This window comes from Artemia franciscana, unplaced genomic scaffold (genome assembly GCF_032884065.1).
Source record: "Artemia franciscana unplaced genomic scaffold, ASM3288406v1 PGA_scaffold_131, whole genome shotgun sequence".
In the NCBI taxonomy this organism is placed as follows: Eukaryota; Metazoa; Arthropoda; class Branchiopoda; order Anostraca; family Artemiidae; genus Artemia; species Artemia franciscana.
In genome coordinates, this window is record NW_027062626.1 from 632,762 (window position 1) to 660,642 (window position 27,881).

At 36.9% G+C, this 27,881-nt stretch overlaps 1 protein-coding gene across 3 annotated transcripts in view; it reads left to right on the forward strand.

The window, feature by feature from the left end:
- The first annotated feature begins 1,503 nt into the window (after positions 1 to 1,503).
- Positions 1,504 to 27,881, forward strand: part of LOC136041306 (glutamate--cysteine ligase regulatory subunit-like) — a 45,483-nt gene continuing 19,105 nt past the window's right edge. The window contains exons 1-3 of one of the 3 annotated variants that reach the window (XM_065725931.1): positions 1,504 to 1,694; positions 11,171 to 11,287; positions 25,363 to 25,431. In XM_065725931.1, coding sequence (XP_065582003.1) covers positions 11,207 to 11,287; positions 25,363 to 25,431 — 150 coding nt within the window. In that variant the 5' untranslated portion in view covers positions 1,504 to 1,694; positions 11,171 to 11,206. Of the gene's footprint in view, positions 1,695 to 2,458; positions 2,504 to 6,714; positions 6,838 to 11,170; positions 11,288 to 25,362; positions 25,432 to 27,881 lie in introns of those variants that run through there. The other 2 variants (XM_065725930.1, XM_065725929.1) reach the window with 2 other exon arrangements.

Below are 27,881 nucleotides of genomic sequence, written 5' to 3' on the forward strand. Positions count from 1 at the left end.
TGTTGAAGGAAAAGGGGTAACTATTACAGCATGTTAGTATGTGCAAGTGAATCCTATCTCAATTACTCCCATTAATGCCAACCAGAGAGCCCAGTGAAATTCCAAGAAAACTATTTAACAAATACCCATCACATACCCATCACAAAGCGCGATACCATTTGTTTTCCAATGGTGTTGTCTCTCTTCGAAAATATTTGAGCAATCAAATCATCCAATCCCAAAACCTTGGAGTCGTTTAAGTGGGTTATGGACAAAGACTGGGAATAAAAGGAGCGATGCATACAATGAAATGCCTCAGAGTCCTTAACCAAACATTGAAGTCGTCATTGCCAGGCATTCCTCAAAGCTTCATCCTTTCACCCCTGAATAGTGGAAATAAAAGTGATAAGCAAAGTATGAGCTCATTTAATCTAATGATTGTATGACTACAGGCAATGTTTTAAAGCAATTGTCAATTTCCGACAATTTACTCAATAATTACCAAATTTTGCCGAACTTGTGACTGAACTTTAATACATTTTGTCTGACAAAAAGTGATCGTAATGACGTTATAATTATTTGTTTCCTGCAAAAAATTTTCAGTTACACTTGGTAAAACCAAATTAGCTCAAAATATGTCTTGGGTTATTCATATAGATTGAGCTTTGATACATGACACTAGTTGCGTTGAAACCTCTATTATCCTTACAAAAAATTCAAAATGTAAGCACTCTGTTATTCGGGATGTTGTCATGGGTATTATAGGATTCACAATATTGGGATACAAAAACTGATCAGCTTCTTAGGAAGCCAAACCATTAGAAAGAGGTCTGACTAAATTAAAATAAGTCTTTTGTAACAAGGGCACAGAACAAAGGAAAAATAAATAAAAATAAAGACACACCTCAACTCAATATAATATGCAATAAGATTTTTCTCTACTGGATACTATGACTTAAATTATCGACTGAACATAATTTGGTAGTTGTTTTTATCACTATTCATATAGTATCAACTTTTGTGGTGGATATACGTCAAAATTTCTTCTCAACAGGTTGTTGATATTTGTAAATTTCGGAGTCAGCATTAGAAGTAACAAAATGCGTAAGGCAGCTAAATTTTGATTTTTTTTTACCATTTTGACTTTAAATATTTTATAACTGAATTGAAAATCATCGTTAGCATAATTGCTCCACAAATTATGGTTATCCGTAATCGATTTACTTTATATTTGTTATTCGCTATATTTGTTACTAAATTTGACATTTGCTGAATGTCAAATTTAGTGAGTTCTCAACTGAGAATATTTCAGATTAATTCTTATAGCTATATAGTTTAATTATGATCCCCATTTTCCTCATTAAACATCTATTTCTAAGAAGTTCTTCATTTTCTTTCAGCCAAATCGAAATAATAACAAAAAAAACAAACAAGAAAATAGCGACATTATTTCGCTAATTTTCCAAAAAAGGTTATTGAATTTGGCAAAACGTACAAATATTTACAACGTGAGTTTTATTCTTGGGCTATAAAATTAATTGAAAATAGAAAATGATGAAATTTCGGGTCTTTTCTATTGTTTAACTGAGCAAAAGATAAATGCATACATAATATAGCTGGGACTGTTTGAAGGAAAACAGCTAAGACAATAATTTTAAACAACTTCCAAAAACACTATGCAGAAAAGTTTTTGCTGACCTAGGCTAGTCATTTATGTAAGGGTTTCTCTTTATTCTTGTCTTCCCTCTCATTTTTAAAATATATAGCACAAGTTATATATTTCTCATGTATTTTTCTGTTTCTTGATTGAATCAGTGGTAAATCTCAAGCAATTCACATAAATGTTTAAAGGCCTCCTTAAAGTGCTTGATACCTTTTTAATGGTATTTCTAAATATAATAATTGGTAAAATTCTATTCAATTGACTTCTTGCTATCTCAGAAAGGGTTTAGATTAGGAAAATGAAACTTTCAGGGATGGGTCTACATGCTAAAGTATGTTCTGAGAAGGTATTTTAATGTACCCACCTCCACTCCTTCTCCCTCTAGAGGGCGCTGAAATTTGCCTTCAAAACAGGTCTATACCTATGAAATTTTGACTAAGCATCATTTTACCTTAATTTTCAGTTACTAGTTGCTTTTTCTCTGCCTTTAGTTCTGAAAATGCAATTCCTGTTATTTGAGTAGAATTTTGAGCCATATCAATGTTTTTTTTTTGAATTTAGGAAATGTATTTGCATATCTTTAGAACCTTATAAAATGGAATTTAGCAAAGTTATAAAGCTGAAAACAATTTTGTTGTACTTCAATTAAGCAGAAGATCTATTTTGCCAGGTTTCACTTTTATAACACACATATTTTTAAAGCTCAGAGCCCTCTAGAGGGAGAAGGAGTAGAGGTAGTTGCTTCAAAATACCTTCCCAGGACATACTTTATCCTATAGACCCATCCCTGAAAGTTTCATTTTCCTAACCTAAACCCTTTCTGAGATAGCAATGTGGAGTTTTCTATTATGCACCAAGCAGGTAAGCAGCAAGCAGGCTAATATCAATCACATAAGTACGTAAGCTTATATTGTGACCCAAGCACCTACAAAATAAATATAAAAATCAGTAAGAAAAATCAATGTCTGATCACTTTAAATGGAGAACTCTACATCTTCCTTCTTTTGGATTTGTTCTTTTTCAAGTGATCCAATGGGGGTTTCATGGCTAAAGGTTTAATCTAGCCAGCTCCTTTATAACCCTTCCCAACCTTGTTGTCTTCAGATTTGGTTGTACTGGGTGCACTGTAGCTGCAGCTTTTGAACCAGGAGGTGTGCTTTGTGGTTCCTTAGGGTTTGGTTGTTGGTTTGCTCTTGATGTCTGAAAGGATTCTTCAGGCAGGCTAAACCTCCGACTGATATTGCTTGATGGGCTTATGATTTGGGGGGATTTGCACAATAGTTCAGGTTCCATGGGCACCTCCATGTTTGTTAACAGCATCATGTTTGTTAACAGCATCATGTTGCTTTGCAGGCAGGTGCACTTGTTGGTAGTGGGTCTGGCATTATAAACTTCCTGTTGCGTCTATATACAGCTCCATCTTCTGTCTTTACAGTCATTGAGGAGTTGCTTGATTTGTTGTATATACTGGTTACTATGGCCTTAATCCATCTTTCATTTGCCTGCCCAGTTTTATTAAGCCATGCTTGCTGGCCTGGTGCAAAAGGTTTGATCATGTGTGTACCTCTGTCGTAAGCCTCCTTCTTGGCTTCTTGCTGTTTTTGACTTGCTGCCTTGTATTTCTCTTTGGGCATGATTTTTGACACAAAATTATGCTCTACTGGCAGCATTACCAATCTTAACTGGCAACTCATCAACAGTTGCGCTGGTGATGCTAAATCATCTACAGGAGTGTTCTGATACTCAAGTAAAGCTAGGTATGGGTCTAATCTGTCAGTCAGTGCTTTTGACATAAGCCTTTTTATGGTTTGGACTGCTTTTTCACTGAGGCTGTTGCTCTGAGGGTATCTGGGGCTGGACATGTGGTGTGTGATTCTCCACTGTTCTGCAAATTTTTTGAATTTGTCTGCTGTGAACTGGGGGCTGTTGTCAGAGGTAAGTATTCATGGGATCCCATGTTGTACGAATTGGCTTTTCAGCTTGGTTATGATGGCTCCCAACCTTGTACTGTCTAGCTTGTCAAGTTTGATGTATCTACTATTTTAGTTGGTGGTTACCAAGTAATTTCTTCCTTCCCAGAACAGTAAATTGGTATCCACATGTTCCCATGGGTACTCAGGAATTTCAGAATTCATGAGAGGTTCCTTTGGCTGGCAATCACTGGATTGTTGACATATTTCACATCTGGAGATATATTTGGTGATGTTTGGCCAGAAAATGCATGAGTGAGCACATTGTTTTGTTTTGGCAATGCCTAAGTGGGCTGTGTGAAAATGGGTCATGATTTCTTGGTGCATGCACCCTGGTATTATGATTCGATCACCCTTTAAGAGGATTCCTTGGTATGTTGCCAGTTCGTTTCTGTAATTTGATGGTGTCAGCTAGAACTTGCATTTTTGGGTCATGTTTGGTACTGTCTGCAATGCTTTGCACCATTTGGTCTTTGATTGGGATGTGTTTCATAACGTTATGCACGTGCAGTTCAGCCTGTAGATCTTCTTCTGGGTCTGTGTTTTCCATGTGTAAACGTGATAGGGTATCAGCCATGGGAAATTCTTGTCCAGGTCTGTATATGAACCTGAGGTCATATAGCTGGATGGCTAGCATCATCCGTTGTAATCTGGGTGGAACCTTGCTGATTGGTTTTCTCAAAATGTTTTCCAATGGTCTGTGATCTGTAATGACCAAGACCTTTCTTCCAAATATATATTGGTGAAAATGTTTGCATGCAAACACAATGCCAAGTAGTTCTTTCTCAATTTGAGAGTATCTTTATTCTGTGTCACTCAATGATCTTGAACCACATGCTACTGTTTCATCTTTCACTAGTAGCTGGGCTCCCAACCCATGTTGTGATGCATTGACGATTATCTCGACTTCCTGGCAGTGAGTGTCAAAATATGAGAGGTGTTCACACAATGATTTGCAAATAGTTTGACATGCATTGCTGTGTTTCTTTGTCCAGACAAAGTCCTTAGCTTTTCCAAGCTCTTGTAGAGGTTGGTTCAGACTGGATAAGTTTGGTATATATCTGGAGAGATAGTTGAACATCCCTAATAATGTCTGCAGTTCCTCTTTGTTTCTTGGTTCCGGCATTTCAGCAATTGCTTTCGTTTTGTTGGGGTCTGGCTTGACACCCTCCATGGTTAGAAGATGACCAAAATATGGAATGGCTGTTGCATTGAATACGCATTTGTCTTGATTAAACTTGACTCCTTTTTCCCTTCCTCTTTGGAGGACTGCTTTCAATTGCATGTTGTGATCTTCTTTACTTATTCCTACACCTGCTATGTCATCCACTATTAGACCAAGACCCAATCCTTCAAAAGCCTCCTCCATCCAGTGCTGGTACTCATCCTGAGCTGAGATTATTCCAAATGGATATCTTCTCCACTATAATCTCCCAAACATGGTGTTGAACGTTGTCAGATCTGATGATGCATCACCAAGTACCATCAACCAGTATCCGTTTCTGGCAACTAGTTTGAACAGATTTTGAGCTGCGTGACATTTGTTTGCAATGTTGTCAAACGTTGGTATTGGATAATGTGGTCTCTGTATCCATTTGTTTAATTCTACAGGATCTAGGCATATCCGGATATTGCCGTTGGGCTTCTGCACTATGACCATAGAGTTTACCCACTCTGTTGGCTCAGTAACTTTTTCGATTATCCCGAGGGATACCAGTCGTTCCAGTTCGTTTTTCAGTTTGTCCTGGATTGCCAAGGGTTTTTCGTTTTTTCAGTTCATTTTTCAGTTTGTCCTGGATTGCCAAGGGTACTTTTCTTGGTGGTTGTACTGATGGTATTGCTCCGGGCTTCAGGTGTATCTTGCATTTTCCAGGTATTTTACCAATGCTTTTGAACACGTCTTTGTATTCTGCTAGAATCTCATCTGTAGTACTAGTCTGTTCTATGTTGTATATGAACTTGATTAAGTTCAGTGATACACTGGTCTGCCTACTAAGTATAGGTCTCTTGTCTGTATCCACCACATAGAACTTGTGTGTTTGTGGCTCTCTGTTCTTGTACTGAACCTCTAGCTGGCAGATACCAGCTACTTTCAAGGATTCACCAGTATAGCTTGTAAGTATGTCAGATGTTGGCCTGAGTTTTGGTTGTGGATGCATCTTGTTAAGGGTCTTCATTGGTACGACATTAGCTTCTGCACCTGTATCAATTTTGAATTCCATGTTGATTCCTTCTTTTGTTAGATACAGTTTGGCCACTGGTTCATTGTTCTTTTCCTCCATGGTTTGGATGCTTTCAATAAAATACTGTGAAGATGTATCTGTACTACTTTCTTCTGTTTCAATGCTATGAATGTTCCCTTGACTTCTTCTGCACATTTTTGCAAAGTGATTCATCTTCTTGCATTTTATGCAGCTTTTTCCTTTGGCAGGGCACTGATGGCTTTTGCTGAACACTCCACCACAATTGTAACACTTTGGCCCTTCACCTGAGTCCTTTGGGGAACATACATGACCAGGTGTGAAGCTGCCATCACATTTGTAGCATTTTCGTCCCTGCCTTGTTACCACATCTATCTCTTGTTTTACATGCACTTTTGAATGTTTCTGGTTGGACATTATCATCAACTGTGCTTGGGTTGCCTCTGCAGCTCTGCATGTAGCTATTGCACAAGCTAGAGTTAGTCCTGCTCCTTCACTAAGTTGTCGTTCCCGAATCTTGTCTTGCTTAACTCCAAAAACTAGTCGATCTCTGATCATTTCATCACTGGTTGTTCCAAATGCACATTCTTTTGCTATGATGTGCAACTCAGTGAGGTACTGTTCTATGGATTCACCGTCTCTCTGGTTACGTTTGTGGATCTTGCAAATATAGGGTTTGCAAGTGGTTCGACATGTTCACTAAACTTCCTTAGATATGTTTTGACATTGTTTGTTTCATTGGCAGTAAATGTCCATGTATTAAAAATGTCTCTGCCCCTTTCACCAGCCCATATCAGCAAGTATGAGCATTTCACTGCACTTGCTTTTTCACTCGGAGGTCCTGTAAAAATAAGTTCTGCATGCTGTTTGAAGTGTGACCAGGCAACTTTTAAGTTTGTTGCATCCCAATTTATTGATGGGCAAGCTCCAAATTCCATGTTGTATTCCTCAGACTTCTGACACCATGTGGAGTTTTCTATTATGCATCAAGCAGGTAAGCGGCAAGCAGACAAATATCAATCACGTAAGTAAGTAAGCTTATATTGTGACCCAAGCACCTAAAAAATCAGTAAGAAAAATCAATGTCTGAACACTTTAAATGGAGAACTCTACAAGCAAGAAGTCAATTAACTGGAATTTTACCATAATAATCACTTTCTTACAAGTTTAGTTTTAACCTAACCTTACTAACCTTACCCAAATATATAGCCTATAGCCTATTATGCTATATAGGCTGTTTCCTGTATATCTATTGTTTTTTTTTCCACTGATAATTCAATTTACAGGTAAACTGGTTTTCACAAGATTGACTCTAACAGAGGTATCTAAGCAGTATCTAAAATGACAGAAAAGGGAATCATCTTTGAGGGTCCATAAAGGGCTTAAAACTAAATTTGCAAGTAAATCAATTATTATATTTCAAAATAGCTTAAAATGGCATCAAAAAGTGTGTTTTCTTTATTTTTAGGTCATTTATGTGAACTGTTCAATATTTATCACAACATTATGGCTTTAATTTACAGGTATTAATTGAAACAAAATCTGACCTGCCATCCATACAAAAGGACCTTGACATTATTTAGGCTTGGACTAATACATGGCTCCTCTCCTTCAATGCTGATAAATGCCCTGTAATATACTTCAGCAATCAAAATCCACATCAGATGTACCATCTCCATAGTAATCCCCTCTCTGCAGTTTTTGAAGAAAAAGATCTTAGAGTCATTGTTGAATGCCAAATTAAGTTCAACCCCATATGAAATCTGTGCTGTCATCTGCCCTCCAATCTCTTGGATTGAACAAAAGAATTATCTCCAGCAGAATGCCAAAAACATTCATGAAGCTCTACAAGGCACTAGTTTGTCTGTGCATAGAAGTTAGAATATCCCTGGCATCACTCTACTTCAAGAAGCACAAAGAAATATTTTAAGGGTACAACAAAGAATAACCAAAATGGTGGAAGGTATAAAACAAATACCATACAAACAGTGTGTACATCATTTGAAATTTCTTACTCTCACATATTGGAGAAAATGTGACAACATGATTATGGCCAACTAAGTTGTTTCCAAAAATACTTTTTCTGGCCTGCCCCCTGCCTCCCCTAACAAATGTTTTGACATTTTCAAGAAACTCTCCTCAACCTGAGGAAGGAGCCATTTCTTCTGCCAGCAAGTAACACACTTATGGAATCAACTATCTGAAGATACAGTGGCTGCTGATTTGACAGATGTTCCTGTCCTGGAACAGCAGGAGTTGCTGTACAGCTGGGAAGCTGTTGAGTCCTCAACCGAAATGTAGCAAGCAACCATGTCAAACAACCTACAGAAGTCATCATGGAACATTACAGGGATAGAAAATTCTTAGACCTACTTTAAACTGCAATTTAAGGTAAAAGAGTAATATATAGAAAATATATAATTTGGGCTATGTATTTGCACATTAGAGTAAAAAAAAGTGGGGTGCTTTTAAGAAAGATTATCTACGATTTTTCTGCATATTATGGAATAGACATAATTTTTTTCTTATCATGTTTCCTTCTCAACAGGCCAATTTTTATGCTGATATCAAATCACCACTGGATATATCTTTTTTATTTGAAAGGTTGGGGGGGGGGGAGGTCTAGATTAGGAGATATCAAGAAGGAAACATGTTAAGAAAACAATTCTTACTGTATAATAAGCAGAATAATTTCAGCTAACACGTTTTGATTACAGTACCACAATATTTTGCCCTGACTGAGAATATGCTAATACTAGGCTGCATAGTTTTTTTTTTCTCCAACTGTGTTGCTAGCCTATGGAACTTCCCTAGCCAGAATATAGTCATATCCCCTAGTATTGAAGCCTTTATGACAGCTGTTGACAGAGATTGATGCAGCAAGCCATTGTGCACAGTTTGAGATGTGCCCAATGAGTCACCATCATCATTGACTGGTGTTTACAGGATTTGTCCTTATCAGTTGTAAGTGTGACTTAAGGTAATCCCCCTCCAAATTTGCAAATATATAACCCAAAATATATACTCTGAATACAATCCACCATCCATCACTGTCGTTTTCCTGGTTCTAGTTTTGTCACAGTTCATTCAAGTTATAGGTACATTGGTTGGAACAACAGAGACACATTGGTACAATATATTAGAAACATGTAATTTAGGCTGTATATTTGCACATTAGGGGGGGGGGAGATTGGAGGTAAAGTATTGAAGAGCTGCAGTCAAAATGTGATGGCTACAGTTATTTTGCATACTATGAAGTATAAATCGTTTTCTTAAGATCTTTACCTTATGAACAGTCTCTAATCTGGCTTTTACCAAAAATTTTAGACTTCTGAAAATAAAACAGAATAGCAAAAGAAATCAAAATTTAAACTCATGGTCAAGCTATCTAAGGTAACTTTTTGCATTGATGTTGAAAACGTGTTCAAATAAAATTCTTTAATCTGAGTCACAGGATAATCATTGATGGAAGGGTATCGTCTTATAAACAGCAAGCCTTGACTAGCATAAGAAGAAAAGTCAGTAATTCAATGATCTTTGCCTGTTTTTTATGTGTAGTAAATAATTGAGACAAAAACTTTGGAAAGTACTGAGAAAATGGGCTGGATTGTCAGTAGTGATAAATTACTAGGGGTGGCAACCCTGAACAAAAGGGGATTTTTGGGGAACTGATTTTTTTTTTGAGAAGACATATTTTTGGGGATATCCCGAAAAATTCTGGGATAGTGGGAGCACTGGTATTTTCAGACAAAACAGATTTTACTAGACCATGAAAACTGCCAAGTAGTATTGACACTATGATACCCCACTTATTGCATCCCCCCCCCCCCGATGTGCAAATATATAGCCCAAATTTTATAAGTCCAGTGCCTTCTATCACCCATCACTTGTCTTTGTATGCCATGAAACCGGTTTTGTGAGATGTGACCTGAGCATAATTCTTGAGTGTGTTTCGTTTTATGATTACTGTTAAGACTTGATTATAATTCTACACTGTTAAAGTTATAAAATCCAGATGCATTGATTCATAATGACCCAATTAAAAAAAAAAAAAAATTACAAATATTTTGAAAATTGTCATGTTTACTTTAAGTCGTTAGCATCACTCTTGTTTAAAACCGTGTACCTGTAAACTTAAATGACTGTGACAAAATTAATATCCAGAAAAGTGCACGGGAAATATATAATTTGGGCTATATTATACTTGAGTGTTAGGGAGGGGGGAGTCAGGTATGGAAAAGTTCAAAAGCTGTTGTTTGGCAGTAGCAGAATTTGACGGATTTCCAAAAGCTGCCGACACTTCAGCTGCGTAACTTGTGTTCTGACAGCCTTCCTTTGAGCAAAAATTATTTATATATATAAAAATGGTATTTTCAAATAAAATCTGCCAACAAATTTGAAAACTGCCAAGTAGCATTGTTACTTTGCTACCCCACCTTTTGCAAGGTGGTCTCCCCCTTGTGGATGAATATATATTCTACTCTATCTATTCCCATTAACGTTGCTACTCTTTTCTTTTTTGCTTGAGTTATGTCCCCATTGTAAAATTTGGATATTTGCTCGATGGGAATGTGTAAAGTGGGCAGTATATTTATTGCCAAGTGTGTTTATGGGGGAGGGGGTTAAAGTGGTGCAATGTTATTTAGAAATTAGACGAACAAGCATTTATGATTGTTTTAACTTAGTCTTCATTTTTTTTTGTACCCTGTGCTATAAGTCTAACAAAAATAGAGTAAATAAGAAATTGCTTTGTGTAACCTGGGCGATTGTTTAAGAAGGGGGGGGGGGAGTTGGTATGCAGTTAACTAGAATTGACTTTTGAAATCTAAATAATAAAAGTATCCTGAATCTAATAAATCAAGAATTTGTTATTAGTGTTTAGTTCAGAAGAGGCCATTCCAACAACTGTTACCTTTTATACAGACAAAATTCCCATATAATGTCAATTACCCCTTTGTAACATGTGGTTTATTTTTAATAGGCTTGTAAAAAAATATACTTTTTATTAAAAGAAACTTTCTCCCCCCTCCCACCAACAAAAATTCTGTAATCACCTTCCCCTACCTCTCTTTTGGAAAAGTGGCTATAGCCACCTTAGTTTTGAACATTGTTAATTTTTGTCAAACGGAAGTTTACACTAAATTTTACACTATAAAATTTTATTTGACTTATTTCATAGTTAGCTTTCCTTTTTAAATGGAAGAATATCTTCCTTCAGCAAAAGTTAATGTTGAATAATATACTTTTAGTCAAGTTCAATCTGTTTATATGTATCTGTTATTGTATACAGAGATGTGCAAAAAAATAGGTTTTTATGAGCTGTGGGCTTATTTTAGTGAACTATTCATGATTTTTAGATAAAAGAAAGCCAGCACACTGTCATTGTAGTGAAGATGAGTGTCTACTTATTTACTGAGAATATGCTTGATTATCCTGAAGTAAAGAAGAACGTCAGTCACACACCTGAAAAAGAGGTAAGGCAATCATTCTTTGGCAAAATAATGACAAAAATAGTTTTGAAAAAGAACAGTAAAGCTACAACTCAACTTGTTGTAAAGTCAAAAAGTATGGTATAGATGCTTAGGGTTATAAAACATGATTTCATCTTATAATTTTGTTTTGCTTCTATAGTATGAGAAAAAATGTCATGACTCACTAATCGGATATAATTTAGTTTTGTTGAATGAGTCCATATACCAAATGGTTTTGGAAAAGATTGACATATTGTTGTTTTTTTAAGTTTTGATTTTAGTTAACAACCAAACAATGGCTTTGTCAAAGATCTTAGTCTTTTTTCTCTTAATCACTTCGTTTACTGGTAACAATTCATTGCAGCACTAGGCTGCCCAAGGTCAACACAGTTTTGCATGCTCCTCTTCTATCCCAATATATTCAAAGCATCCCTCATTGCACCCTCTCAAGAAGCTCTCGTTCCCCTCAAATCTTTCCTTACGACAATCTCCCAGCACATTGGGGGACAACATGCTTTTTTTTAGCTCTAGATGATTGGCCAGTAAGGACATTTTTGGCCATCTATCATCCTTCATCTGCAGACCATTTCCTAGCCATCTCATTTTTTCGCTAATTTTTAACCCCAGAAAGCAGGATTGAACCACATTTTTATAGAGCTTACTATTTGAAATACAGTCTGTCAGTCGGGTACCCAAACAATTTATGGCAATTTCTCTGGAAAATATATAGCAACTTCCCTTTCTTTTTTTGAAGCGCCCATGCTTCAAAGCCATACTTGACCACTATCATTACTGTAGCTTCCAGTATTCTAATCTTGCCTCACAGACTTATCTTCCTATTCTTCCAAATTTTTCATCAACTGTGAAAAAAGACCCTGGGTATTGGCTATTCTACTTTTAACATCTTCACTGCATTCACCATCTTCAGTATTCATACTACCTAGGTAACTAAAGCTATCCACTTGGTCAATCTTCTTGTTACCCAACATCACCTCTTCACCTTAACTTGTTCCTAGTCTTAGCAACTTGGTCTTCTTGACATTAACTTTCAAACCTATTCCTGCACCATGAACTTGCAAAACCTCTAAAAGTTCATTCATTTTGCTAACATTCTTATATAGGATGCTTAACTCACCAACATAATCTAAGCCTAGGAGAGTTCTACTTCCCCGTGTGATTCCAATATACTCTCATTGCCTTTACTGCACATCTTAGGATAAAGTACATCCATTAAAACAGGGATAAAACATAACTCTACTTAACTTCTGATTTAACCCATTAGTGCTGGCTCCTAGAAGATGACCATATAAATTGATAAACTTTCTATGCTTGATTGTTGCCATCTATAGGGACCTATCTTGGTAACTGGTTATTTTTTTGAATTTTGGTGACAGAGATTGAGAATGTTCCCGAGCGAGAATGTTTTTGTAGCTAATTTGTAGCGAAATAGCTATAAATTTTTTCATTGCTAAACCTCATATAAAACACTGTCGAGACAAAAAACTATTTAGGAGTGAAACTTTTCACAGTGGATCTGTAAATGAGGCTGCCACCCACAGTTGAGGCACCTGAATCTGGTCTTCTTCGTACTGACACTGCCTCCCCTTTGTTTCAGGTCAGTCTCCACCACATGAACATTCAACTCGTTTAGAAAGGCTATAGTTGTACACTCGCTTCCATCTGACACTCATACACAATGAATTTCGTTGTTCACTAATCCAGCTGATAATTTCATTAGGAAATCTAGTTGTTGGATCTTTCCAACAGAGTCTTTTTTACGGATTGTTTTATAGAATTTCCATCCAGCTATAGTTAATGTAAAGTGTAAATTTTGCTCAATAGTCCCGTACCGTTTCTTGCTCCCAACCCTTGGCCAGTACTTTGCCAGTGCATTACCCAGGATGTCAGCACATACCAGCATTATGGTTGCTAATCACCTGTGGCTGCTTGATTGTCACATCATTGTTTCTACTGAACCGCAGCGCTTCACAAGAATTATCTTGTCAGTACTACCATGACTTGCCACTACAGCACAGCCTTAGCATCTTAACATTTCACCACAAATAGAGTACCATCAGGTTCTCAAAGTAATCTCTTGGTTTATTCAGAAACGATTTGTCTTCTCCCATCTTGCATCACTGCAATTGGTTTTCCCTGACAGAACTTAAAGCTCAGTATTCATGAGTATTAAGTTCTATGAGAAGGTCAGAGCTGGTGAAGAGATTGTCAAAGTAAAGGTTGTAAAGGGTAGGGTTCATGACTACGTTCAGAAGCTCATTCACAACTTTGGCCTAGCGGTTTCACTCCCTTTGTCCTGTTCACTGGACCTTCTACTTTTTTAAAGATCAAGAGTGTAAATAGCCACATAAAACTGCTTAGACCCTTGCTTTATGGCCAGATTTAATCTTAGACCCTTGCTTTATGGCCAGATTTAATCAGCTTTTCTCTGATAAACATTTTAAGCCCATGAGAACCAAAAAATGAATCTTAATTCATTTGATAGATTCTCGGTGGATAAACCAAACCTATAAAGGCTTACATTGACGGTCTTTAAACGTGCTCAGACATTGGCCATTTTGTTGCGTTTGTCCAAAAAAAAAAACAGTAAAAATAGTCTAGAGTCATTGCCTTACTGACTGTTGGAACACCCATATCATTGGACTTCAGCTAAAACAACCTCTCACTTTGAAGTCAGTGGCACTATTTTAGTAGTATAATAGCAAAAAAGCAATCAAGTTTCTCAATCGAGTTAAAATCCGAATTCACTATTTTGCATTGCGTGCCCTATCGTTTCTTTGACTATAAGGTCTTGGATCCAGCCACAGTAGAAAAATGCAAAAATTTGAAGGTGTCCAAATCCTTGAGTTCATTAAATCTTTCCACAATATTTATTGTCTTGACCTTCTCAAAATTAGCCAAAGCCTTTCATGTCTCTTATTTTTGGGTAGGTACTGTTTTTGGTGCTTTCTGTTTCAGTATACTTTTCTACTTTTCTTAGTTCTAACCACCTCTGTGTTTACTTGTTGACTCTCATGAGTTGTGGCGTTGTCAGACATTTTTCTGAAACTTTCTGTCAGAACTTTCACTTCTTCTTCAAAGCTTCTGGTCTCTGTTTAATTTTTATGGGGAAATTGAACTTATAGGGTATCAGCAATGTCTTTTGTAAGCACGCCTTGCAAAGATAGTGTTTTATCTTCACTCGTATTTACTTCATCGCTTGTAGCTGATACAGCCCCCTTTGGTCCATAAGGTTTAGTCTGTAGTCTTTCAGCTTGTCCATTGACGCGCGATGGTCGAGATCTTAAAAGGGAATCCGGGTCCGAGGCTATGTTGTCACTTTTCGTAGCACTTAATTTTCCGGCGGAGGGTCGCTAGTCCAACCGACCCTAGGCCTGGGATCTGATTATGGCTAGATTAAACCTAGGTACTGAGATTCCTGGGGTGGGCTCCACCCACCACATGAGGTTGCGGCCGTCCTGATCGGAGTGTTTAGTTAGGGGGAAACCCCATATCCAGAGGCACGTGGTCAGCAGACAGAGTTTACCTCATTCCAGACGAACTCCATTCACATGATCAAATCGCCCACTGGAATCTCTTCATCATTATCTTCTATCCATATTATGTCTTCCCATAGGGTCAAAACTTTTGGCAAGGTGTCTGAAAATATAAGAGCAACTTATAGGTGAACCAGCAAAATTAAATTTAAGTACGGCACCTTATCTACCGTATGTTCTCAAATGGGTACATGCTCTTTCAATCTCGGTTTTGTTATTCTTAGATAGTAGCAAGAGCGCAAAATATTCCTTAAGACAAAAGACTGAACTACTTGAAAAATGTAATTCCCCCTTAATTTCACACTCACTCCATGAGATTACATCCCACACAAGAATAAAATAAAACTCAAAAAGAACTCAGGCTAGGAGATGCTACATAAATCTCACTCACCTCAAAGACTTGTCGATAAGAAAATAATCATGTGTAGCTGTGTTATTTTGGAATGTATTGAAAGTCTCAGCTTCCTTTTAAGGCCGCTGGAGAGTGTAGGGAATAAAAATTTTGAGCGCTTGTTTCCAAATAGGAATGTTCTGTGCTAATGGGTTAATACAAAACCAGATACTAACTTCACTGCCTTCCTTACCTGCAGCAATGTTTTTCTTGTACATAGCACTGATCACTTTAATGTATTTATCTGGTGCAACAGACAAGGATAGGACCTTTCCCAAAGCTCTTTTATCAGCTGAATCAAATGCTTGCTCATAATCTATAAAATTGAGCACTAAAGGCGTTTGGTGACTCAGGCACTTCTCTATTATTAATCCAAGAGTAAAAATTTTTGTTAGTGCATCCTCTACGGTTCCTAAAACCACACTGTTATTCCCTTAAAACTTTATCTACGGTATCGCTAGGTCTAAAAAGTATCATCATACTGTGTAATTTATTTCCCACAGAAACCAGGCTACTGCCTCTATAGTTACCACACTCACTCTTATCACTTTTCTTATTTTTTTTTAAATCGCTTGGTACTTCCCGTTTTTCAAAAATCATATTCATATTCTTTGGTAACTTATCTGTAACCTCACAACTGTCATATCCAAAAACCTCACTTACGACGCTATCAGTACCTGGGGCCTTATTATTTTTTAATCCTTTTAGTGCTGTCACTAATTCTTCCTTACAAAACAAATCTTTCTTCATATCCAAAGTGTCACAAACTTTTCATTCTTTTCTAATTAATTGTGGCTTTGTTCCGATCTTCAACTTGGATTATTTCCTCTCAGTTTATTAACATGCAAGTACAATATTTTGCCGGATCTTCCAGATCTTCAGTAATTTTATCCATGGTCTCCACTTCACACCTCCTTAACTGGCATCTTAATGATCTCTCCATTTTCTTTACATTCCTCTTATTTTTTTATATTATTCATCACTCAAATAGTCTTTGTCTAGGCCCCTCCTCTTTATTACATATAAAGCATTTTCTCTAATATTCCTAGCTGTATTTCTAATTTTCTTTCATAACACACCAATAGCACCTTCATAAACTATTTTCCTAAAATCCTTCCATCCACCTTCTTCATTGTCAAATTTTAAACTCTCCTGTATAATATTCAGCTGCTCCTGGAAAGTTTCTTTCATATTCTCTTTCTTGAGTCTACCATCTTTATAACTTCCTACAAGATAGTTACCCTTCCTAAATTTTAGCTTCAAACTAGCCCCAGACACTACTAGATGGTAATATTTACTTTTAACATCAATAACAGCATTCATATATACCCAAGTATTTTGTATCAATTCTTCCAGTCTTCTGCTTGTGATAGCATGATCAATAAGGTTAGCTGTCTTTTTTAAGTTTCATTCATTTCTCTGTGGTAATTTTTGTTCTTTTTATTTTGTCTTAAAACATAACGTTCTTTTTGTTAGTCCTAGGTTATAACATTGGTCTTTATCTTTCTTTGAAAAACTTTAATGGAAAAGGTTTTTTAAAATTTATTTCTGTTTTAATATATGTTAATTGCAGGAATATTAATACATTTTGAAGCTTTTCTGCTGAATAAATTTCTTGGCTATCGAATTCCAAGCAGAACTAGGTACTTTCTTACAGAAAATAGGTGGGGTTGGGAAGTAGCATATGCACCTGATAATTTTCCCTTCCCCCATCAGTTTCAGACACTTCTATGTGCAGAGACTGGGGATGAATTACATGCCTGTTTATGGATAATTTGTTTTTCACTCCTTTAGTAATGGGCTTTTCATTTTATTAATTAAAGTGAAAACTCCCAAGGGAAGTATTTCAAAGAAAAGCAAAGAGACATATTAAACTTAAGACCAGCAAAAATAAATTCCTATAATAATCCAAACGCAAAAATGACCAGAAATTGCTATTAAATAATAAAGGGAATCTAAAATGAACAAAAATTAAATAAACAATCAAAGCAAACACACACACAACAGGTACTAATATAAATGAAAAAATAAATGTTAAAACGAGTAAAACTTAAATTGGATATGCAAATCAAACTTAAAAGAAATAAATCTCTACAAGCAAGAGTTCGGCTACTGCCCTCGTCCCTAAATGTAAAAGTATAAAGCCTACTGCATCATTTGTGTCTTAATGAAAATTACACGTGTCTTGAACAGTCCTTAGAAAGAACTAATAAAATTAAACTGAATATTTGATATGTAATGATAGTAATTGTTGAAAGCTCAGCAGTTCAAGATTTTATTTCACTCTGAGTTTCTTTTTGCTTTCAATTTTGTAAGTGCAAAAGGAAATATTTGTAATATAATACGTTATCAGTAAAGCGCATATGATGTAGTAGCCTAGAGTTTAGAACTTTACAGTTAGGGAAGGGGGAAGTAACTAAACTCTTGTTTATAGTGATTTTTGTTCGTTTTAAGTTCGATGTGTATATTCAATTTAAGCTTTAATCGTTTCCAGATTTATTTGCTCATTTATTTTAGTACCATTTGTATGTATGTTTGCTATAATTGTTTATTTAATTTCTGTGTGTTTTGGGTTTTATTTATTTTGTAACAGTTATTTCTGGTCGTTTTAAGTTTGAATTACCGTAGGAACGTATTTCTGCTGTTCTTAAGTTGAATATGGCTCTTTACTTTTCTTTGAAAAACTTCTTTTTCGGAAAGTTTTAGTTTTTACATATATTGTCTTCGTTTTTTATTCCCAATGTTTCAAATATTTCAACATTCCCCATTTCCCTTTTTTTTCAACATCAAAGTATCAAAACGTCCAAGTGATGTTTTTTACCATTAAAGTTTCATAGTTCAACAACCCTCTCAGTATTTCCTGAAAGTACTCATAGATAGATTTAGTAGTAGTTGCAAGCAGTCGCAGTTGGAAATAGTCACAGTTGCAGTCATAGCCAGTCTCATTTGCAGCCGAAATAGTAGCAGCAGTAGTAGTAGCCCTGAAAGTATCAAGTTAATATTCTAACTTGTTCCGAGATACTGCAGATAGGTATTTTTGATAACTTGGATGCATATAGTTTCTTTTGATTTAGCTCAATATACCCCTCAACATTTTCCTGTATTTTTCTTCAATAGCCTTAGCCTTTTTGAATACGTCCAGGATCAAAAATTCCCCCCTTCCCTAATGATAAATTCTACATGTAGAAAATGAACAAACTGCATAATTTACATTTCTTACCCCATTGGCTTCGGGGTATGGCATCCCCATAGGCTTAACAATCAGACATTGTGACTATTTCGAACAAAATGACTTTTTTCCAAGATCTGTCTCAGTGTTAAGGAGATAATCTAAAATGGTAAGAGGGGTGGGGGCGACCACCCTTCGTTCTCTTTTCAACTGGCCTCCCAATACACCTTTAAAGTTTCCACCTAACACCCTTAACCGTTTCTTAGATATTGCTGTTGTATTCTTTTGAAAACTTTTCTGCGTAGTGTGCTTTTATTTTGTTCGACATCCTCCTCAACATTTTCTATAGATTTTACCTTAATATTTTTGGTCCTTTTGGAGACTCAGGATCAAAGATGCCACATTTCCCTAATAAAAACCTTCTACATAAATAATGGATAACTAACATAACTTAAGACACTTGCCAGAGGGCCTGTGGGGGTTTTATAATCCCTAGCGGTATAGTTATTTAACATTATCAACTAGTTTAAACAGGATGGCTATTCCAAAATTTTGATCAGATGTATTAGGAGTTAGGGCAGCTAAAAGGGGAATGGGAGAGGGATTGATTTTTAAGATCTTCCTCAACATGCTCTGAAAGTTTAAACTCACCACCCTCGGAGCTTTTCTCTTCCATAAGGGGATGATGACACCCTTCCGCCAATCCTCAGGAATTATCTCTGTTTGCCAGATTGTAGAGAACAGGGTGTGTAGAAACAGGAGCATTGCAGGACCTCCATATTTTAGCAGCTCTGAGTTTAAGCCACAGATACCCGCAGCTTTATTATTCTTGAGTCTTTTTACTGCATGTCCAATTTCTGAGGGGCTGAAAGGCTCATCTGGATGAACATCTGTTCCAGGTCTTTGACTGCAAGGTTGGCTGGGACTATCATTAGGAGGCGCAGACGGACCAGTATTGTTGAGGAGCGAACAGAAGTGGTCCTTTCACCGCTCAAGACAAGAACCTTCGTCAGAGAGAAGTGCACCATCCCTTGACAGGACGGGACCCAAGGTGGGAGTTTTATTTTCAGTGAGGTCTCGGAGATGCTTGAATGGGCTGCCCATGTCTTTCTTTTTTGCAGCTAGCTCAATTTCATCGGCTTTCCTTGCAACAAACTGGGTTCTATCCCGGTGAATGAGTCTGGTCCGCATTCCATTGAGCCTCCGATATGTGGTCATATCCCCAAGAAGTCTTGCCTTCCGTCTTTGCTCTATGACTTGCAGTGTTTCATTAGTTAGCCACGATTTCTTTTGATAACTCCTCTTGCCAAGCACTAGTTGTGCTGCTTCACAGGTCTGCAATTTAAAATGCTTCCAGAGATCTTCGCTGCTATTAAGTGAGCCAAGGGCCTCGAAGCGATTCGATATCTCGATAATGTACTTCTGGCGAGTATCTGGTTCCTTTAGTTTCCCAATATCCGCAGCGACGGGTTTTCTTTTCGATCGTTGTGCATGGAGGCGAAGCCGCAGATCGGCGCACACAAGCCTCTGGTCTGCGTTTCCGAGCTCTGCTGATCTGTAAGTTCTGCAGTTCTTCACCAATGATCTCCAGCGTTTGGAAATAATGACGTAGTCAATCATCTTCTTTGTACGACCGTCATTACTATACCACGTGTACTGATGAATAGTTTTGCGTTGGAAGTAGGTGTTTGCAATGTAGAGGTCGTGAGATCGGCACAGTTCAAGTAAGCGAAGCCCATTGTCGTTAAGTGGGTCGGGGGATACAGGACCAACTGTGCCACGCCATAAACCCATATCATCGCGCACTGTCGCATTAAAGTCGCCAAGGAGAACAGTTATATCATGGGGGGAACTGTTGCAAGGCATCTGGACAAAGCAGAGTAGAAATCCTCCTTAGTTGCATCATCAGAATCATTGGTCGGGGCATAGCATATGATGGCAGTCATCTTGCCATGTTTGTGTCCAAAGCGGGCCTTCATTAATCTGTCCGATACAGCTTCGTGTAAAAGTAAGGCCTTTCTTGTAAGGCTATTTAGTGCAAGGCCAACACCATTCCTTCTCGAGCTTCCTCCAGACCAGAGCAATGAGTCACTGTTACCTATTCGCTCTTCTCCGCTTCCGGTAAGACGTGTTTCTGTAAGACCTGCAATTGACACTTTATTCTTGCGAAGTTCTTCAGAGAGTAGGTTCTTTGACGCAGGTTCATTCAAAGTCAAGACATTCCAGGTGGCTATTCGTAGCCCCCTTCGGTCCATAAGGTTTAGTCTGTCAGTCTTTCTGACGTCGTCAGTATGTCCATTGACGCGCGATGGTCGAGATCTTAAAAGGGAATCCGGGTCCGAGGCTATATTGTCACTTTTCGTAGCACTTAATTTTCGGGTGGAGGGTCGCTAGCCCAACCGACCCTAGGCCTGGAATCTGATTAGAGCTAGGTTAAACCTAGGTACTGAGATTCCCGGGGTGGGCTCCACCCGCCACATGAGGTTGCGGCCGTCCTGATCGGAGTGTTTAGTTAGGGGAGAAACCCCATATCCAGAGGCACGTGGTCAGCAGACAGAGTCTGCCTCATTCCGGACGAACTCCATTCATACTAGGAATATTTTTTAAACACACTATTTTTAAACACACTAGGAATAAAAAAAAATCGTCCTTTTTTCTCATGATAAATACTGCATATAAAAAAAAGGCAAATTGTAAGATATACAATCCTTACCCGTGTTGGGTATTTTATCCATGGAGGCTGTTTTGGCTGTTTTGGCTGTTTTGAACAAAATTGCTTTTTCAAAATTTTTATCAGTGATGAGGGGAGAGATTATCTAAAACAGGCAAGGTGGGCTGGTTACCCTCCGGTAGCTCTTGAACACCCGTGATATTTTCAATTTAATACACTCAGCCGTTAGGCATTTGCTTTTTCAAAATTTTGATCAGTGATGAGGGGAGAGATCATCTAAAACAGGCAAGGTGGAGTGGTTACCTTCCGATAGCACTTGAACACCCATGATATTTTCAATTTAATACACTCAACCGTTCCTTAGATATTGATAATACGTGCTTCTGACAATCAGCTCGCAGACAGTGTGTTTTATCGTATCCAGCGTCCGTATCAAAAGCTGTGGAGGGTCATGCCATCCTCATAGGCATTTGTTATTTAAGCTTTTGACTGTTTTGAACAAGATAATGTTTTGAACACAAAAATTTTGATCAGATATTTTTGGAAGGATTGCAAATAAATAGGCATGGGAGAGGTATGGTGGTCCTTTAACCTATTTTAATCAATCCCTCCCAAAATGTCCTGAAAGTTTCAACTCAATACCCTAAGCTGTTCTTAAAACATTGCAGATCTTCCTTTTTGATAAACTGTATGTGCATAGTGCCTTTTGATTTATCATAGGTCTACCCCTCAACGTTCTTCAAGGTTTCACCGTAATGCCCTTGGCCTTTTGGATGCACCCAAAACCAAATATTTTCCTAATGATAAATCCTGCATGTAAAGAACGGGCAAATTGCATAATTTACAGTCATTACCCCGGGGCCTCAACATACCTTGAAATTTTCGACTTAATACCCTTAGCTGTTCTTTAGAGATTGCTGGTATTCTCTTTACACAACCAGCAAGAACATAGAACATAGTCTTTTGATTGTGTTCGGCATTCCTTTCAACATTTCCTCAAGTTTCACCTTAATACCTTAAGCCTTTTTACAGACCCAAGATAAAACATGCCCTCTTTTCCAATAAAAATCCTTGTATATTAACAATTGCCAAATTGCATAATTTATAGCCCATGCCTGGGGGCTGGGGGAAGTTTTTTCAACCCCAGAGGCATAGCTGTTCGACCTCGGAACTATTTTGAACAAAATGGCTATCTCAGAATTTTGATCTGATCCATTTGGGGAAAAGGGGCGTGGGTATGGCGTGGGCTAGTTGCCCTTTGATAGGTTTTGGCTCCTAATGAAGAAATTAAAACTTTCTATTTCCAATCAAAGTTTGTACGACTTTCCTTCCATAAAAACCCTACATGTTAGCAATATGCAACTTGATAATTTACAGTCCTTGGTCTGGGGGCTGGGGGAGGGGTCCAACCCATAAAGCATAGTTGTTTGGCCTTTGAGCTATTTTGAATAAAATGGCTATCTCGAAGTCTTAACCGGACGTATTTGGGGGAAAGGGTGTAGAGGGGGACTGGTTGTCCTTTGGTCAGTTTGGACTCTTAAAAAAGGAACTAGAATTTTCGATTTCCAATCGAATGAGCTGCCTCCAAAGTTTATACGATTACCCAATCCACAAAAACTTTATATGCTATTATTGGGTAACTTGCATAAGTTACAACTCTTGCCCTGGTGGCTTTGGGAGATTTTTCAACCCCTGAGTTATAGTTATTTGACTTCTGGGTTATTTCGAAAAATAGACGTCTCGAAATTTTGATAGAATGCATTTGTGCTATTATTGTACACTTTATATGCTATTATTGGGTAACTTGCATAAGTTACAACTCTTGCCCTGGTGGCTTTGGGAGATTTTTCAACCCCTGAGTTATAGTTATTTGACTTCTGGGTTATTTCGAAAAAAATAGACGTCTCAAAATTTTGATAGAATGCATTTGGAGAAAAAGGATGTGACAGGGGGGGGGGGGGGGTTCCCTCTGATAACTCAATCTTTAAAAGGACACTCAAATTCTTGATTTCTCATCAAATTGAGCCCCGTCCAAAGCTTATACGACCACACCTTCCATAAAAACCTTATATATTAGCAATGGGCAACAAGCGTAACCTATAGCCCTTGGTGCTAGGGCTTGAGAGGTGTATCACACCCGGCACCATAATTTTTTTTTTACCTCTGGGCTCTCTCAACTTTGGCAAAATTGGCTATTTCAAAATTTTGATCGGAAGTATTTGAAGAAAAAGGGCGTGGGGAGCGATTGTCACCCGATTACTTTTGAATCTTAAAAAGGGAACTAGGACTTTTGATTTCAAATGGAATGAGCCTCTTTTGAAGTTTATACCACCACTCGTTCTATGAAATCCTTATAATTTAACGATGGGGAGCTTGTATCACTTATAGCCTTTGCCCTAGGGGGTGTGGGGGTTTCGTCAACCCCAGAGGCATAGTTATTTGATCTTTGAACTTTTTTGAACAAAATGGATATATCAAAATTTTATTGGATGCATTTGGGGCAAAGAAGGCGTGGGAGGCTAGTTACCCTCCGATCACTTTTGATTCTTAAAAAGGTCACTAGAACTTCCGATTTTCAATCGAATGAGCCCCCTTCTGAAGTTTATACGACGACCCCTTCCATGTGAAGCGCCTCAAAAAAGAAAAAAAATTGAACATGGGAATCATACGGCCTTTAGTATAGGTAGCACTGTAATGTTGCCTCTGATTTTATTCTAGATCTTTCTGGCAAGTTGAAAAATTTTAATAAAGTTTTTTTTTTCGTGTTAAAATACTTTTTCCATAAGAGGAATCGCTATGATATTGCAATTTTTGGGATGGTTCCTTGCCATGATTAACAATGTTAGTCTGATGCAACATTTCAGGTATATAAATAGAGAGGGGAGACAGCCCTCTCAGCTTACCGTCCCTTCATCCAAAAATGTCATCAATTTCACGATTCTTTCTATAATTTCCGTCAAATTTGCCTATTTTGACAAATTTGACAGATGAGAACATTTTCGCATTTGAATCATAATCTATATCTAACATGCTTGCATAGTCTATCACAGGGTTGCCACCCCTAGTGATTTATCATTATTTCTAGTGATTTTTTATGTTGCCAAAAAAATCACTAAATCAGCACAAAAATTACTAGAGTATTGAAGAAAATAGTCATGTAATATTATCACATCTTCTTTACATATGTTAGGTATCTGGTTGGATTACAGATAGAGCCACCGTTTTTAGTTTCACATTATGCTTGTAGAACAGGAAATGATGGAAAGTGATTTGATGACTTCAAGAGGGGGTGAGGCTAAGTACTTTAAAGGATGGGGGTGTAGAAGGTGATACAACGATATCAGAAACTACTAGAACATTGCAAGTGATAGTATGAACATATGTTATACCATTAAACTGATTCCTAAGGAAAAAACTCAACATGAAAAAAACTCAAACTCAACAAAAACTCAAAACTCAACATTCAACTTGCATGGCAGCCCGGTAGGTGACTTATGGACAAATATTCCCTTGTAAGTTCTAATATTTAATCGCTTTTAGGGCTTACAATTAAGCTAGAAATCACATTTTTTTTCTTTTATTATAAATCAATGTCTAATTCAAACCCAAAATCTAGTTAAGATGATATTATAATGGACTTCTACAACCTAAGAATATTTAGCTTTTTCTATCTAAAACTGTTATGAATTTAGGCGAGATTTCAACGTAGTTGGTTAATCTAATCTGTTCTACGAGTAGGAATCTTAATGGTGAGATGAGTAATATTTATATGCTTCAAATATAAGTTGATTTCAAGTTTAAAAAAATTGCAAATGCCAGGTTTATGCCAGCAATGAACACATACATAAATTGTGGAGTTTCAAGAAAATTAAAAACAATCTAAGTTGCTGCATGAGAAGCATATAGATATTGGATGACTTCGATAACTTCGAAGACCACACTGCCTTTCCATGACGAAAGTAAAACAGTTCAAAATAGGGATGATACCTTTTTATTGACAGTGAACAGATATAAAATTATTTAACTGGATATTTCGGACACATATACAGAGTTCATCATCAGCAGTAAAACTCCAGTTAAATAATTAAATATCCAGTTAAATAGATATCCAGTTAAATAATTTTATATCTATTCACTGTCAATAAAAAGGTATCATCCCTATTTTGAACTGTTTTACTTTCGTCTTGGATGACTTCGAGAGAAATAACGAAAAAGCTGCCTTTGAAATACTATTATATTTTAGTTACTTTTTGTGCATTTAAAAATGTTTAAATATGTTTTGTTAATTTCCAGCTAGAAGAGTTTTTAAAGCTTACACTTCAGTCAAAGCAAGAATTAGATGGGCTGAAAGCTGAACACTATGTAAGTTTTTTTTTTCTTCACTTTTTCTCTCAGCTGTTGGTTTTTCTATCTCTGTATTATTTCAGGTTTTTATGCATTAAAAATGTTATGTAAGCTATTCTGATAATTGACCCGTGTCACCACGTATTGATTGTCTATAGTAATACTTTAATACTGTAGTAAGATGATGGTGTAAAAAATTAAGTATGTAATCTGGAAGTTGGCTCGTCAAGATTTGGCACTGCGTTTAACCATTGCCAAAATAATCCTTCCTTTGCCTCTTCGCACCTATACAGTATAGTAACTATACTAAAGTGCCTGTCGTAAGGATGAAATACCCATAGGAGAATATAAAAAAGGTAACAACTTTTAAAAAAGAAGAAAAATAATCTGGAATATTGAAAAGAACAAACAGGGAAGAAATTGCTATTTAGGGGTAATAAAAATTAACCGAAAAAACTGCAAGCCCCTGTAACTTACAAAAAAGTGGTGTATCTTATGAAAATACAATACATCCAATCTTCAAAACGTGCCACGCCATGGCCTGCTATTTTCTGCTTCAGCGTGAAAATAAGTTCTAGTCCAAGTCCGAGCCGCGGACTGACTCGGTGCCAAAAAAGCCGAGTTCTTTCTTGATCCAAAAACTAGTTAAATCAAAGCTACGAAGTTTTAGTGATGCAGACATCAGTTTTCTATGTTTTGATTAATATGGATGGAAAACGAAATTTAGGTGCCAAAGAACAAGAAATAGTAAAACTAAACTGAAAGTCACAAGTATGTTTATTCTTAAGATTGTTGTTTCTTTCATAAAAATTTAACTAGTACTCGTATTTGGATTATTTTTTTTATATGAAAAACTCATTGTTTCAAATATATGTTGTTTTCTTTGAATTACAAATAAATCTTACTGTCTTGAAGGGGTTCGTCTTTTTAAGGCTTGATTATTCATTTTAGTACCTTCTAATTCTAGTTTTTCTAGCTCTCTAGTTTTACTGTCTTCTAGTTTAATATCTTGTATAACGAAAAGAAGGTCGTCCCCAAATGGGCTGAGAAGAGGCGGTATGGAAGGATTTAAAGTTAATTAGAAATTCATAGGATGGGGTAAAGAGTGATGCTTCAAATAGACTTGGGTTGAGGAGGAGCGTGTGTAGCTGTTTTAGATTCAGGCAGCTTGGCAGTAAGTTGTTAGTGGTAATAGTAGTATTATTTGTTCATAGTGATTTATGTTTATTTTAGTTGGAATTAAATAAAAGAAAGTTTTTTTTTCGACTGAAAGTAAGGAGCAACATTAGAGCTTACAACAAACAAAATTGTTCAGTATACGAAGAGAGCTGCCCCTCCTCAACTCCTCCCTCTTTATATTAAAGTTTTTAGTGCTTCCAAAAGCTTCTTATTCCTCTTTTAGGCTTCTACAGCCCCCCCCCACTCTATATAACGACCCACCACCCCTCCTTCGTAATTGCTAATTTGCAGTTATACATCACTAAATATAATTTCATGAAAAATGTTAAGTATTAAGATTAAAATCTATATTAATTTATCGTGTATAGACTACGTGACTTTTCAGGAAGGAATGTTCCACCATGCGGCATTACCTCCTATGTAACTGGGAACCTCAATATAGAGTTTTTATGCTTTTAAAGCAATTGGCTGTCTCATCAATTTTAATCAATAGCAACTTAGTCCTATTTGGGGTTAAATCGTAGTTTGATGCCATAAAATGGCAGAAAACGCCATCTTGGTCACTTAAGAAGGGCATTAGAATTTTTAATTTCCGTTCGAATGATCCCTCTTCCGATATTCTAGAACCATTTGTCTATAAGGATCAGCCTGAGGGTAAAACAAGAAATGAATACTCATATGTGATCTTTCTTCTGGGAAAAGAAGCGAAATTCCACATTCTTGCAGATAGCAGCTTAAAATATCTACTGCAGGGTTCTCTCCACCATATTGATTTGATTAAAAATGAAGGTATGCAGAAGCCTTGGTATTCTAAGAAAGCTAAAACTTATTTTTCCCTGGCCAATTATGAGAATCCTATTTCACAGATTAATTCAGTCGTTCGTATGTTTCTTATTGCTCAGTTATATACATATTCTTTAACCGCTTTCTAACACTTATGATAAAACTACAAATCTAATCTGGGACACAAATCATTCAGTATATAAACCGTTATTGGATGTTGAAAAGTTTTATATTCTTCATTGTTTTCCTCAGGTCCCTTATACTTACTTCATCATTTGTATTTGAACGGTCGAATTATTAGGTCACTAGATCTTAGAATATTCAAATTCTGCATGATCCAACAGTGAGATCTTATTTCAATCCCTTAGTTGCGTTTCATGTTATATGTAATATGACACCCTCAAAGACTTTTTTCTTTAGTTTCAGTTTAAAGTTTTTTCAACTGAAAGCAAGGAGTAACATTCAAACTCAAAACGAACAGAAATTATTCCGTATATGAAGGGGTT